This window comes from Girardinichthys multiradiatus, chromosome 22 (assembly GCF_021462225.1).
Source record: "Girardinichthys multiradiatus isolate DD_20200921_A chromosome 22, DD_fGirMul_XY1, whole genome shotgun sequence".
In the NCBI taxonomy this organism is placed as follows: Eukaryota; Metazoa; Chordata; class Actinopteri; order Cyprinodontiformes; family Goodeidae; genus Girardinichthys; species Girardinichthys multiradiatus.
This window is the reverse complement of record NC_061814.1, coordinates 24,324,821-24,340,718: the sequence shown is the minus strand read 5'-3', so window position 1 is coordinate 24,340,718 and position 15,898 is coordinate 24,324,821. Positions and strand designations below refer to the sequence as shown.

At 36.9% G+C, this 15,898-nt stretch overlaps 1 protein-coding gene across 2 annotated transcripts; it reads right to left on the bottom strand.

The window, feature by feature from the left end:
• Positions 1-2,087: 2,087 nt before the first annotated feature.
• chata (choline O-acetyltransferase a) lies at positions 2,088-15,614 on the bottom strand. 2 transcript variants are annotated; one of them, XM_047350973.1, is made up of 15 exons: positions 15,165-15,607; positions 14,524-14,589; positions 14,072-14,263; positions 11,498-11,616; positions 11,188-11,241; positions 10,934-11,114; positions 9,950-10,127; positions 8,761-8,930; positions 7,186-7,286; positions 6,965-7,093; positions 6,756-6,878; positions 6,535-6,676; positions 5,552-5,614; positions 5,325-5,462; positions 2,088-3,390 (listed from the first exon to the last, which is right to left on the bottom strand). In XM_047350973.1, the coding sequence occupies exons 2-15, from the start codon at positions 14,569-14,571 to the stop codon at positions 3,004-3,006; spliced, it is 2,025 nt and encodes a 674-aa protein (XP_047206929.1). In that variant the 5' UTR covers positions 14,572-14,589; positions 15,165-15,607; the 3' UTR covers positions 2,088-3,003. The 2 variants fall into 2 exon arrangements, with proteins under 2 accessions (XP_047206929.1, XP_047206930.1); XM_047350974.1 differs by having other exon boundaries at positions 3,094-3,390; positions 5,354-5,462; positions 15,165-15,614.
• Between the last annotated feature and the right edge of the window lie 284 nt (positions 15,615-15,898).

Sequence of the window (15,898 nt, the reverse complement as noted above, 5' to 3'; positions counted from 1 at the left end):
TTTTTTTTTTTTATGAAACCACCTTAAAGTTCAGACTTGGTTGACTGAGCATGAAGAGTTTTATTTATTTGATAGTTAAACAAAAGTTGTCCCAGTGCTAATTGAGTTTGCTATATGTTGCAAGCAGATGAGAGGCAAAAGTAGTTGAAAAACTTTTATCTCTGGTGTTGTTTGAGCACACGTGCTAAATATACAGATGATTAGATTACTTTGTGATTAGAGAAGTGGTTTCTTGTTTATTTAGTTTATTTTAATTTATCAACAGTCTTTATTTCTTCTTCAAAATTGCTGCCGAAAACTTTATGGTTTTTCAAAATGCCCTATATTCAGTATATTACAGCTATTTTCCAGGTGTTTTTTGTTGTGAAACTCTTATAGTTTAAAGTTCAGGCAAAACACTATTTAATGCCTTTCAAAAGTATTCACGCCCTTTGAACTTCTTCACGTTTTGTCACACCACAATCAAAAACCTCAATGTATTTTATTTATTAGGACTTTACATAATAAACCAACGCAAAATAATGCAAAGGTGTGACGTCGCAAGAAAATTATACATGGTTTTGAAAGGCCTCTACAAACTAAATCTTTAAAATACAGCATGTATTTGTATTCAAACCAACCACTAAATACTTTGTGGAACCACCTGTTCCTGTAGGTATAGCTTTCGGTCTTTTGGGCTTTGGTTCTATCAGCTTTTTACACCAACAGGTATTGTCTATAGACATCAGTTTTGAAGTTTTTAGTCTGGCTGGAAGTTTTTGCCCATTTTATTTTGCGAAATAACTCAAGATCCGTCAGGTTGGATGGAAAATGTCTTTGACCATCAACTTTCAAGACTCATCACAGATTCTCAATTAGGATTTAGAACTGGTCTTTGACTGGGTCATTCCAAAAACATGGATATGATTTGAATTAAACCGTTATACCTTTGACCGTGTGTTCAGCTTCGTTTTCCAGCTAGAAGGGGAAATTATACCCCAGTCTAAATTATTTTGCACTAGAGTTTCTTCAATGAATACCATATATTTAGCTCCATCTATCTTCCCATCACATCTAAACAGCTTCCCTGTCACTGTTGGAACAAAAAGCCTCCCATAACATGATCCTGCCACCATCATGTTTCACAATGGGGGTGGTTCATTACAGGTGATGTGCAGTGAGTAATATTTCATCACACATTATATTTCGCAAGTTGTCCCAAAATTTAATATTGGTCTCACCTGACCAGAGCAATTTCTAAATGCTTTTTGTTTTTCCTTCACTGCTATTGCTTTGTTTCAAAAAGCTTTCTTCTTGACACCATTCCATAAAGGCCAGATTTGTGGAGTGCATGACTAATAGTTGTCCGGTGGGCAGATTATCCCACCTGAGCGGTTGGTCTCTGCAGTTCCTCTTAAGCTACAGTAGGATTTTAGGCCATTTGACTGATTAAACTGTCCATGTGTGGCTATTTAGTCTAAGTAGACAGCCATGTCTTTGTAGGTTTGCAGTTGTGTCATCCTCTTTCCATTTTCAGTTGATGCACTGAACAGTGCTTTGTCAGATTTTGAAAACTTGGTTTGTTTTTCTTGGTCTTCATGATACTGTTTGTTCATTAATGTTCTCTAACCAACCTGTCAGGCCTTTGCAGAACAACTGGATTCATACTGAGAATACATTTCACAAAGATTAATACTTCTGAAGACAGGTGTTTGCATAGGGCTGTATTTAGAGGCGTTAGAGTAAAGTGGTTGGAAAACATTCCCATGCTGCACATCTAACCAATTTTCCTGCCACTTAAAGGTTATGCTCTACTTTTTGTCACATAAAATGCCAAAAATTCAAAGGGAATGAAGGTGCAATAGCTATTCCAGTGGAAACTAAATTTGAAAAACTGTTGTGACAATATATGGCTTTTGGTGTTTTTGTTAGGTATCAGTGTAATCAACTGAGTGCTACTGAGAAGCTTTTTTAATGGAAAACAATTCTGATCTTATTTACCTATTGCACAGCATCCCATCATTTGTTTGACAAAGGATCATCAAAAACTGAAAGAAAACATGCTTCTTCTTTTATAACAGCAAAATTAACTCAGGCAGTTAAACTGCTTTGGTTTAAATCTCTTTAATATCTTTTACATTTTACAGTTATAGTACTGTAGCATTGAAAAACACAGTGATCACCTCTGATTTGTAAGTTCCATGTAATTATATTTTAAACTTCTAGTCTTAACTTGTTTCATTAAATAAAGCACTTAAATGATGTTTTCTGCTCATAGAAACTAAGAGTATCCCTTTTAAATTCTTGTAAACTCAGATTATATTTGTACATAAGCACAGTGCCAGTCCCAGAGTGTGAGATACGGAGAATACACATTATGATGATAATAATAATGTGATCAAATGATGTCTTATTTCAGAAGACTCTAGTACTACAGTGCACATTACGGATACAATAAAAATGATAAAGACAGCAATCAGATATTATACTGAAGGTTGCAGTAAACAATCTTAAATTAATAATTAGATATCTGTGAGCAATTAGACTGCATCAGGCAGATAGTTGCAATAACTCAGCCCTGGGCAAGCTTAATTTAAAAAATGATGCTCACATGTAACCCAAAAACAAACCATCATTTTAATCTGCAGTTCTTTGAGATATTTTTTCTTTGGCTAAAACATCTCAGTTTATGCAAAAATAATAATTCATTTTATAAATATGGTTCTCTTTCCCATCTATATATAATGGTCATTTGAACTTATTTAATCTCCTGCTGTGTTTGAAAACAGACATAAAGCTTTACCCATAAAAATAATGACTTCTAAATATAATAATTAGATTATTAGATGTCTGTATATATTTCATGGTACAGCAAAAAATAACTACACATCAATGTAACATTTGGCATCACAGTTACAGTGTGCATTTCTTACAGAGTACAGTATTGCACCATGAATACGTTTCAAAACACACCACAGGTAATGTTAATGGCACTCACAGTTTTCTGGGCTTTACTTTTGTTCTTTACCTTTTTTCCTGGATTCGGGGCCCCACAAAAGTTGTTTCTGGACTTTTCACCAGAACCTCCGGGGCATTTTGCTTACTCTTAGTTGAGTCAGGTGTTCTCTGTGATGTTTTATCCTTTGTTTCTGTCTGAATTTGCATCTCCACCGCCGGATTATTTCTTTGTTCGGATGGGTTGGGGCCACAGTTGCACCTTTTGCACAGATCCATCATATCCTGAAGTCCCTGCACCAAGCACTTAACAAATTGTGCTGAACACGTCTGCAGACTGTCGTGGAAACTGGACACTGAGAAGATGATATAGTCTGACTGAGGATTGTAGCAAGCGCCGTATCCATTTGGTACCACTGGTCCATAACAGCAGAACATTTCTACAGTGGTTGGGACCTGAGAGAAGAGTAAGGCTAATGAGGGTGTGTATGCTGTAAATATGTAAAATATGTTTTGGTTAAATAAAGATTTTCAATGCTGACAAAATGTATAAGTCAATGGCATGTAAGAAGTCTAATCTCCGGCATGAGACACTACATAATATTGGGTTCACAAGACTGAGATTTTAACATTTTTGGGAAAAATAAGAATATAAATATAAATATCTTTTAAATCCACAAAATGCTTTGAATAATCTGTAAACCCTGTAAAATAAATCATGAATCTCCAACTGTGTTTTAACGATTTTCGACTCAGGTTTGACAAGTCTTATGCCTCTTACACAAAACACTTCAGGGTGAGATTAAGGTGCATTTTTGGCCTCTGTATGTGTTTTGTGAAAGGACCGACGTGGCGAGGGTTGTAGAAGTCAGCCTGCCTCTGTTTTGCCCTGCCTCGCCAAGTGAGGTAGTCACAAGTAGGCATCGGCTGACTTTTATAGTGGTGAGCCGCCTTTGTGGGTCGAGGGAGTGATGTAGTGATGGCGTATGGTTTGTGTGTTCTGCCAGCAGCTGGATTTACAAGACTCGGATCTTATTTCTGATGAGAAGAGAAAGAAGGTGAGATATATAATTTAAATTTGACACATTTGCTCAGCTAACAACAGGATTGCTACTCTGAGTTTATCCGCCATTAATGTTTTGAGAGGAATGCAATGGGAAGCGGTATGATGGATGCAGACGTCTCCTCCTCTCAACCTGTACAGTCGGCTATGATGTTTTGTAAACTCTCTTCTGTGCAGAATTGTCTTTGTGGGTTTATCAAAGAAACGTTTTTGTGAAAACCTAAGTATTTTAGAACTTTAACTAAATATAATCAAGTTTGGTCCAGATTCTTTACAAGAACATTGAACTTGCCATTTTGTTTACCGCCAATAGTGAGCTACAAAATCACTTACAAATGATTCATATCTTGTCCATCGTGTATTTCTTCTTAAAGGTGGTTGGTGCTTCTATGAAGTGACTGAATATCTTTAAGCTTGAAGAACACACAATAATACACCCAGGAGTATTTGCTTATCTGGCTTTCCACACAGATGACCTTGAGTGACATCCCAGGCCATAATATGATGCCAGCTGACTCTTTACAGCTATACCAGCTTCAACTCTACTCAAAAGGTTTTCTACAAGGTACAGGAGAATATATGTAAGGTCAGACACTGGTGTTGGACAAGTAGGTCCAGTGCAGAGTTTCTGCTCTCATTCATCTAAAATGTATTGAGTTGGTTTGAGGTCAGGACCTCTGTGGAGGCCAGTCAAGTTCCTCCACACCAAACTTGCTCATCCGCGTCTTTATGGACCTTGATTTGTGCGCTGGTGTTCCCACAAAGTTGGGAGGATTAAATTGTCCAAAATGTTTTGGTATGCTGATAAACTAATGGGTTATTTCCCCTAGAAGTAAGGGACCAAACCCAATTCCTGAAACACATCCCAACTCCATAATCCCCTCTGCAAAAGAAAAGTTTACAACTGACTTTGCTCTTGTCAATTTCTCTTGACTCCACAGAAGGTTTCTGACCACTGTGCACTGTGAGCCTCGACATGTGCTGCCCACGTCATGTGATTTTACGTGGCCTACTATTTTGTGGTTCAGTTGCCGTCGATCCCAATCACTTCCAGTTTGTTTAAATAACACAGTTGGCTGTAGAATATTTAGCGACAAAGAAATGTTATGGCTGGACTTTGTATCACAGCACAATGCTGAAATTCACTGAGTTCCTGAGAGCGGCTTAACCGTGAAATGGTACTTCAATTTAGTAAAGGATTCCTAAAATTAGTTGTATTTTATATAATATTTTGCATACTCTTTGCAACATGGCAGATTTGTTAGAATTAAATCTTACTTCAGAAAGTGTATTGTTTTATTATCTAAAACTGTTTTAATCAAATCACCTGACTTGTAGAAAGAATAAAGTGATTACTGATGAGATAAGCTTTATCTTTGAAGATCTCAGGTTTCTCTATTTTCATTTCACGAGCCACTTCACGCAAACCTAGTAGATGATTGTCTATTGCCATCCCAGTAATTGTCTAAAAGAACACACACATAAAAAAGAAGTTATTGCACTTGTTCAATAAGGCAGCACTGTAGTAGAAATCTCATGATGGAAGAAGGTTACCAGAACAGTATACTTTGTCTGTGCATTTATTGCACATCGTAACAACTCCATCTTTTCCATGTCCTGCAAATGCAGAGGGTGACAGTTAATATTTATTTACAGTATGCTTTATAACATTATACTTTACTAAAACTAATAGTGCAAATAGGATAAAGGGAAACTCTACGGCTAGCCCCTGTTACATCAGATTCTACAGCAGTATTCATTTAAGAGAAATAGTAAATACAGTTGAAACCATATATTGATATACACTGAGCAAAATAAAACAAACATTTTTTTCGTGTCTGACATTAAATCAGACTAAACTTTGTTGTTTTTACTCAGTTAGGATTAAAAAAATTTTTTTTTTTGCTAAATTCCAGAGCAATGAGCAAGACAAATTTCTAAAGAAATCTTTTTTCCCCTTTCTTCTAATACAGAAGACGTTTACATTAATTTCCTTCTTTTTTTGTTATAACTGCCTTTTGAACAATATGACTTTATCAAATGTTTGTGTATCCTTCCTGCAGCTATTTGCATGAGTTTGCTGGTGGACGAATGGTCGATTTCTCCTGACAGAACTGGTGTCAATGAGTCAGGTTTGTAGGTCGACTTGCTTTGTGGAGGCCAATCCAAAACAATGACTTTGTTGTCCTTGGGTTTAAGTTACTGATTTAGCCACATGATTTTGTCTATTTGGGAGACCCATTTATATCCAAGGTTTACCTTCCTGGCTTATGTCTTGTGATTTTGCTGGCATTTGATGTTGCCTTTGAAATAATGGCTTCTTCCTTCTCTGAGTGGCCTTTCAGGCCCATGTCTGAACAGGACTTTTTTTCACTGTGGATTTCAACTAAAATAGCTAAAATAAATTATTCTCGAATTTAGTAATTACAAATTATTTTGATAATTATTTTGATAAAAATTTTGTCGGACCTGTGATAAAATGGCTACATGTCTTTTCATACATAAATATCTGGTTTCAACTCTTTGCAGCATCTTACACTTGGGATGAGCTTCCTATCAGTCATTGCTCTAACAAAGGCCAAAGCTTCAGGTGTAGCTGAGCGAATGTTGTCTACTCTGCCCTGCTGAAAACGACGTGTAGAAGCACTCTCATATGTCGACACTGGTCTTCCATGACACCTGCAATAAAAGAACAGAAGAAGATTCTAACTTTTGAGTTAAAATAACATAGAATGACAAACATTCATCTTTTTCTTACCGATAGTATGCTAACTGTAGAGCAACCTGGATATAGGCATCTGGACTCATTTTCTGCTTCTTGATAAACTCTTTCCCATAGTCAGAGAATTTGTGGACGTTCATGTCTAGATTGTTCACCACTCTGATCAAACAGGATATAAACTTTGCGGTGCACTGAAAAAACATATCCAATTTTATAGGTGCAAATAATCCAGAGTGAACGCAAACCTGTGAAGTTTGTCAGCAGAAGAGGAGAGGAGTTTTTGTATTTCTGGAGAGCATTTCCAGCGAAGTCTTCGTGGTGCGGGCAGCTCGCTTACACTCGCAGCCCTGACCAGCTTAGACGGGCTGGCAATCCTGATGCCACATGGGGACAAAAGAAAAATTAGCATTGCTTTAATTAGAATTGATATCTGTAACACATCAGAAACACATATTTCATTTCTCACATGTATTTAAGGAGATACTCTGTGCACTGCACAAGAACAATTCCTTCAAATGGTGAGTGTTCACATACAACTCCACAGCAGCCATCAGCTCCTACAATAAACTGAAAAAGAAGCGATTTTAGCAGGATTCATATAATGTTTAAGATCGTTTCAAACTTCAGTTCTGTGTTGTAAAACTCTTAAGGAGGACATCTTCTGCACACTGCACAGTATATACATTAATCTGAAAAGAAACCTTTAGATTTTTTGTTGGAAATTCGATTTAATCATTGTATAAATGTTTTACATGATTAAATTATGTGAAAAGATATACTTCTAATCTGTTGTTAACCTAATATGTGATTTAAAATGAAAATTTAGGTTCTTCAATTTAAATTCTTTACGCATTACTTTCATGTTGATTTGTTAAATAAATTAAATGTCAGTGTAAAAGTACATAAGAATGTTTTGCTATTTAAATTTCATTTAAAAAAAAGCAGGTTTGCTCCAGTAAATAATCTTTAAATAATACATTGCTTTCTAAACAACAGAACCTTGCAAAAATGGTCCTACATCTTGAACTTTGTCACACAACAATAGCAAACCTAAATTAAATGTTGTAACTGATGGGTGTTTGTGTGATAGTCCAACACAAAGTAGCACAAAGTTGTGAAACGGAAGAAAACAGATGCATTGTTTCAGTTTTTTCTCAACCAATTTGCACTTTTAGAGACATTTAGAGACTTAGATTTAGGTATGGACTTTGACTGGGTCCTTCTAACACACAAGTGTGCTTTCATATAACCCATTCCACCGTAGTTCTGGCTGTATGTTTACTGACGTTGTCTTGCTGGGAGGGGTCATACCCTAGTAGTCTTGCAGACTCTAGTAGGTTTTTTATTCAGTATTGCTCTTTATTGATCTCCATCCATCTTCATATTAACACTGACCAGCTTTTCTGTTCGTTCCTAATGAAGAAACACATCCCCATTAGCATGATATTGCCATTACCATGTTTCAAAGAGGTGGTGTATTTGAGAGCACTTGCAATGTTAGTTCCTTCACAAATACCACTTTCACATAGGTTCAAAAATTTTATTGTGGTTGTCTGACCAGAGCTATGTATTTGCTGCATCCCTCTGCATGGTTTGTGGCAAAATGGATTTATTCTTGCCCATCTAGCACAAAGCCAGATTTGTGTAGTGCATGACAAATACATGTCCTGTTGACAGATTCTTCCACCTGTGGATCATTGCATCTCTTTTAGTTACCATGGGCCTCATGCCTGCTTAAATGACTAATACTTTCCTTGCCCTACCTGTCACATTAGGTGAAACACTATGTGTTGGTAGGTTTGCTGTCTTGCCATACTGTTTCTTTAATATTTATAAATAATTTAAGATGCTTATTTACTAATTAAACTAAAACTGTAGGCAATTGGTTTATATTACTTTTATCACAGTAAAATGAGCTTATTAGATTTGCATGCCACACTTTTCAGATTTTTATTTGAAATATTTTGAAAATGGCCCATTACATAAACTCAAAGCTCTTGCAGACATTATACTGAATATTAAAGAGACTGAGCTCAATAACCTGCATTGGCTTGTCGTACCAGCGGTTGCCCCCATTCATGCTAGGCCCACCTCCGTGCAGCATCATTGCGGCACGTGTTGTGTCACTTTGTTCAGTTCCACTTGCTTCATCCAAACAAACCAAGCACAAACATCGCTCAATCATGTCCAAGGAGTCTCGGTTAGTTGATTCTGTGGTAAGAAAAAAAAATGTTTTAGCAATTTTAACCTTCTACACTTATGTTTATGGATTTTAAATTCCTTTCAGTCTCATGAAATAAAATTAACTAGTCTCGTATCTATCAATAATCAAACTGAGGAGTTTTTTTTTTCTCTTAATCTTTCAGTTCTATCTGCATATTACAGATATGGATAAGGTCTTTATCTATAAAAATATGTTTATCTGAGAATCACAATATTCATAGAAAATTAAGTAATTACAGAAAGTAGTCACTACTGTATAAAAAAAATAAACTACTAGTAACCACACAAATATTTTTATGGTTAATTTAGTAGAGAAACAAAAACTTGAAATAACATTAACAAATAAACATAGAACTAATACTACTTTAGTCGATAGTGATGAAAACAAACCCTCACAACCGAATCTTAAACAAGTTGATCAAGCTTGATGAATCCATTTGGGCCTCTTCTTGCTTCTGTGTGTTTTTTACTTTGTCCAAGACTGTGCTCTGAGCCAGCATTGGACAGCTCACAGAAGACCTTTGTAAAATCATGAGGTGCTGATCAACCCACCAGAGTGAGAGTTTGGAAAATGTGTGTTTTTGGTGCATTACATAATCATGATCCCAACAGAATCAACTTTTTGTAAATACTTTTTTTTAATTTTTAAAAGGGAGAGATGGCTCCAGAATGAAACTAGATAAAATATCGGTCAGACTGGAATCAGTTGGTGCTCAAGGTTATCCAAAATGCATCGAAGGTTTATAATCCCTATTAAAAAACTATAGCTTTTCATGAATTTCAAAAGCTTGCTTAGTTCTTAACTTGCAGAATATGATTACTCACAATAGGAAATACATTAACAAGTATTTAAATACGAAATGTTTTGTCAGAGCACTTCAATGGGTGTACATGTATGTTGCAAGAAAGGTCAGATTTCTGAGTGTGTCTAATGCTACAGAGTTGTTGCCGAAAACATTTAACCACTTGGTTTTTATAAGAAAATGAAGAATCTATCAAAAAAACACCTCTCATTAGCACACTGCGAGCCTCGGCCCACTCTGTCCGCCCATCTGAAGTGAGAAGACCGATAGGTGGGACAGGTTCATCCTCACTGCCGGCCATCTTGGCTATCTTTTCCAGCTGAGTCAGCAGATCTCTTTCGTTTAGTCTACGAAAATTGATCACCACATCAAGAACGAAGAACTGCAAAGATTCAGATTGGATACAAGCAGATTTTTAGTGGACGAGTTGCTCTCTTTTCTCCTTCATTTTGCAAAAACATTATAAGGACAACCTGTTGTTTAACTGATGCTAAAACATCAGGTATACCTACAATCTAGTCAGTTTTCTTACAGATCAATTTAGCAGTCAGAGACAATGCCTAAACAGGCAGGAACGTAACAGGAACTATTGTCAAGAGCAGACTAAATCCTGATGCAACTACACAGGGACGCTACCAAAGCCACTGTGTATCTTCAACAACAAACAAAAAGTGGGACATCTTTGCAGTGTCCAGACGCAAACTTTAACATGTACTAAACCTAAAACTAACCAGTCATTTTAAACACATTTTGGTGATATCTTCCTTTCAAGAAATGATGCATTGAATATATTCCTATCAAATCTGCTTGTTGTTCTGTTCTTGTTTTCATGATGGGAGGGTTAAAGTCTTTCTGAAAGTCAACCACCACAAAGATTCCCTGAGCTTTAGGTCTGGACTCTGCAGCAGTCAATCCATGGGTGAAAATGGTCTATTTTACTCTGCAAGCCTATCTTTAACTGCAATTCTACTCTTGTACTTTTACCATTAAGAAAAAATAAACTGTTTTGGAAAAACCTGGTCCTTGGATAAAAAAGACTTTTCTGAACCTGGGCTCCTGCCATTCCTGAACCTGAACTTGTAAGCTGAGGGAACCCTAGATCCTGATCCTGAGTTTGTGAACAATTGACTTTAGATTCAACAAAACTGTTATGCAACAAATTTAGCTGTGTGTTTCTTCATATCTCACCTGATTCTTACAGGCCACAATGATGTGTTCAGGCTCTGGCATCACACTGCTCTCCTGGGCCACTAGTGTGTCCCTGTCAGGCCCTGGTAGGCGGTACGACGTGAAGAGGCAATAGTACTGCTCCATGCACAGAGGTGTTCCAGAGAGTTGGCCCCGGGCATAGTCCAAAGGCAGCGCACGACTACACACAGGAACACATGCCTTTGACTGTTATTACATATTTTCCAGGACAGGAGTATTTCGTGGTGACTTACGCATCAAGAAAGGTCTTGTACTCCAAAATCCCTGAAATCAAGTGTGCAGAAAACCTAGAAACAAACAACATGTTTTGTTTTAAATTTCAGATAACAGACATTGAGTCCTCTGCATTAGAATTTCAGTTTGTAGTAACCAAAGTTGTAATAAACTAGGAAAATAATTGGGAAATAAAAATAAATAACAAAATAGGCAAATCAAGATTTTCAATAGGACGTAGCTCTAAAATATGAAATGCAAACATTCCCTTGAAGATTCTGTAGATCCACTTTATCAGAGCACACACTTAATGCCTTATTTGTCTCATACCTTAAAGAGTCGATGGGAGCCTTGAAGTTCTGTTGGGGAAAAACCATTGCAGGACTTGAGTTGACGGGCAGAGCCAGTCTGTTGTTAAGGTACATGTCATTTAGCCAGTAGTCATAAACCTGGAGGGTTGTTAGCATTTTTCAGGGGTTAAACAACAACAAACAAATACAAAAAAGTCTCAAATTTAGTTCAGAAATTCAATTTAAAAACTCAAACAAATAAACTATATCAATTCATTACACACAGAGGGATATATTAAAATTTAATTCAGATGAAAATCTGAATATTACATAAGAGCAATAGAATGTCATTTTTAGTACAAAAATGTTGGATAGATATTTGGCCAATACAATCATGAAGAACACTGCTGATTCGACAGTCGTCCAGCTGATAGTCATTGATACCATCAAAAAGAAGGTTAAGGCACAAAAATGCATTGGTGATGAAGTTGGCTGTTCCCAGAAGGCTGTACACAAGCATAAATGTGGAAAGTTGAGTGGAAGGAAACATGCTTTGCATTAAAAGTAATGTCAATAGGTAGCTAGAGAGACACCAGAACAAACAATGAAGACGACCTGAAGGGCACCATTAAAGCAACCTGAGCTTCCATAACACCTTCAGTAGAGCCACAAGCTGAATACCTCTATGCTAAATTGATGCAGTAATTCATGCGAAAAGAGCTCCGTGCAAGTATTAAATTAATACATTGTACAGCACATGAACATGCTTTTCAGTAGACGGACGTCTCTGTATAAAAAGAGAAACAGAAATTTTAGTTTTTCATTAGCTATAAGGCATAAATGATGAAAATTAACAGAAATGAAACCAGTGATTATCTTTTTGAACTGAATTACTGAAATAATTGAACATCTTGCTGGTTTTGTAATTCATTACGATGCACCTGCAATGTTCAGAAAACTGAAACTTATTTAAAGAGTGTACAGGTCCTTCTCAAAATATTAGCATATTGTGATAAAGTTAATTATTTTCCATAATGTAATGATGAAAATTTAACATTCATATATTTTAGATTCATTGCACACTAACTGAAATATTTCAGGTCTTTTATTGTCTTAATACGGATGATTTTGGCAAACAGCTCATGAAAACCCAAAATTCCTAACTCACAAAATTAGCATATCATTAAAAGGGTCTCTAAACGAGCTATGAACCTAATCATCTGAATCAACGAGTTAACTCTAAACACCTGCAAAAGATTCTTGAGGCCTTTGAAACTCCCAGCCTGGTTCATCACTCAAAACCCCAATCATGGGTAAGACTGCCGACCTGACTGCTGTCCAGAAGGCCACTATTGACACCCTCAAGCAAGAGGGTAAGACACAGAAAGAAATTTCTGAACGAATAGGCTGTTCCCAGAGTGCTGTATCAAGGCACCTCAGTGGGAAGTCTGTGGGAAGGAAAAAGTGTGACAGAAAACGCTGCACAACGAGAAGAGGTGACCGGACCCTGAGGAAGATTGTGGAGAAGGGCCGATTCCAGACCTTGGGGGACCTGCAGAAGCAGTGGACTGAGTCTGGAGTAGAAACATCCAGAGCCACCGTGCACAGGCGTGTGCAGGAAATGGGCTACAGGTGCCGCATTCCCCAGGTCAAGCCACTTTTGAACCAGAAACAGCAGCAGAAGCACCAGACCTGGGCTACAGAGAAGCAGCACTGGACTGTTGCTCAGTGGTCCAAAGTACTTTTTTCAGATGAAAGCAAATTCTGCATGTCATTCAGAAATCAAGGTGCCAGAGTCTGGAGGAAGACTGGGGAGAAGGAAATGCCAAAATGCCAGAAGTCCAGTGTCAAGTACCCACAGTCAGTGATGGTCTGGGGTGCCGTGTCAGCTGCTGGTGTTGGTCCACTGTGTTTTATCAAGGGCAGGGTCAATGCAGCTAGCTATCAGGAGATTTTGGAGCACTTCATGCTTCCATCTGCTGAAAAGCTTTATGGAGATGAAGATTTCATTTTTCAGCACGACCTGGCACCTGCTCACAGTGCCAAAACCACTGGTAAATGGTTTACTGACCATGGTATCACTGTGCTCAATTGGCCTGCCAACTCTCCTGACCTGAACCCCATTGAGAATCTGTGGGATATTGTGAAGAGAACATTGAGAGACTCAAGACCCAACACTCTGGATGAGCTAAAGGCCGCTATCGAAGCATCCTGGGCCTCCATAAGACCTCAGCAGTGCCACAGGCTGATTGCCTCCATGCCACGCCGCATTGAAGCAGTCATTTCTGCAAAAGGATTCCCGACCAAGTATTGAGTGCATAACTGTACATGATTATTTGAAGGTTGACGTTTTTTGTATTAAAAACACTTTTCTTTTATTGGTCGGATGAAATATGCTAATTTTGTGAGATAGGAATTTTGGGTTTTCATGAGCTGTATGCCAAAATCATCCGTATTAAGACAATAAAAGACCTGAAATATTTCAGTTAGTGTGCAATGAATCTAAAATATATGAATGTTAAATTTTCATCATTACATTATGGAAAATAATTAACTTTATCACAATATGCTAATATTTTGAGAAGGACCTGTAGACTCTAGATTTTTAATTTACCCAGTTTGTCTTTTTTCCCCTCCTCTCTGCAAGTTTGCTCTGCAGCAGCTCTCCCACTCCTCCAGGGGCTCCAAACTGCTTCACGATCTTCTGGGTCTTGTTGAATTGTTGTTCAGTGAGCAGATGCTTCATGCACCTCAGGTATCTGTCCAGAGTTTCACTGAGGGTGGGCAGCGGCAGCTTCGGCAGAGCCTGGGCAATGCTGGGAGTCAGTAAGCTTTAACAACTTTTACACATAAAAATGTAAAATATAAGAGCTTAATTAATCATATATTTATTTCATCAAGAAAATTCTTATATAATTTATTCTATCTGGATTAAGAATACCAAGAAAGTTTTTCATTTGCTCATTTCTCTTCAATTAACTATGAAATTATTCATGCATTAGTGCATATTTTTATTTATTTATCTTTGTGTCATCCATATTTAAATGAACTACAGAACATATTTACATCTCCGCTTGCAGAATCTTTGAAAGACTCTTGGTTCAGGATTGGCATCTTGGTGACACACGAGGGCTGTCAAGAAGGTAGAGACATAAGACTTACAATTTTGAATTCATTACTAAAATTGTATATACATTTAGAAGATGTAGTGGATAAGGAAGCTTTAAAAAAGTAAAAAAGCAAAATCGGTATGGTATCCATTGTTTACATAGTAGTGTTCTTATTTATTTATCTGTCTATTTGCCTTTTTGAGGCACTCGAATTTATCACAATGTCTCTGTAAACATAGAGCACATAGCAAAATGTTCAGCACACTGCCTTCAGATATCAGCTTTTAAAACCAAAAGGTTTACTGAGAAGTGAAAGTGATTTGGTGGTTGAAATGGATTTACCTAAACCGTAGCTTTACAAAAGTAGTGCAACACACTAGTTAGACAATGTACAATAGATGCAACGTAGTCATATTTTATTAAAACATTGCCTCCTTAAAGAAATATGACAAAATCAGCTGAATAAAGAAGGAATTGAATAAAAGCATAAATGCAATCAGCAAAATTTAAGTATGTACCACCAAGTTCTGTCAACTATCACTAATATAACTATGAAACCAAAATAACCCATGATAAGAAATCAAACATTTTACTCACCTCACATACAAGAAAAGTTCACTCCTCCTGACGCTCAGACAGGAAATTTATGTTGATGCATATTAACTTGAAGCCATTTATAGTATGAAAGAAAAGAATCCTTAAAAATTCACAATTCTTTTCTTTCTTTGTGAGCATCTTTTTCTCCCCCCTTTCATGGCATCAGAACAGCTCCCTTGCTGGCTCAAGAGAGATGCTGAGAAGATCCCTCAGCCTCCAGGCAGCCCGGCTCCTCCCAGAAGTCCTGCTATTCGCCGAGAAGTTTGTTTGGCAACTCTGATCCTCACTCCACCTTATTTAGGCAACACTAGGTCCCTCAGATCCAACATTTTTCATCGGACACTTGCCAGTTCACATCTTATATTTTGCTTGTTGCATATAACTGTGTGTCTTACTAAGGTGGATTTATGTCATATATAAAGATCTGCATTTTCAACACCAGGAAATTATATTTCTTAAATGTATATATTTTTTTAATATTACCAAAGACTCAACTCAGTAATATCTCAAAAAAGTCAATTACATTTAACTATTTGGTAAAAGTTTTATTTTTTATTCTGAGCAATGTTTGCAAATATATAATACAGCCTTTTAAAGGCCTTAATATGTTTAATCTTTCATCATTTTCTTAATGTCTGTCAAAAGGCAAAATGCGTATTTGTTTTAGAAACACATATTTTTGCCTCTTGATTTGGAAAAAGGATTATAAATCATACTGTGTAATAATCGAAGAA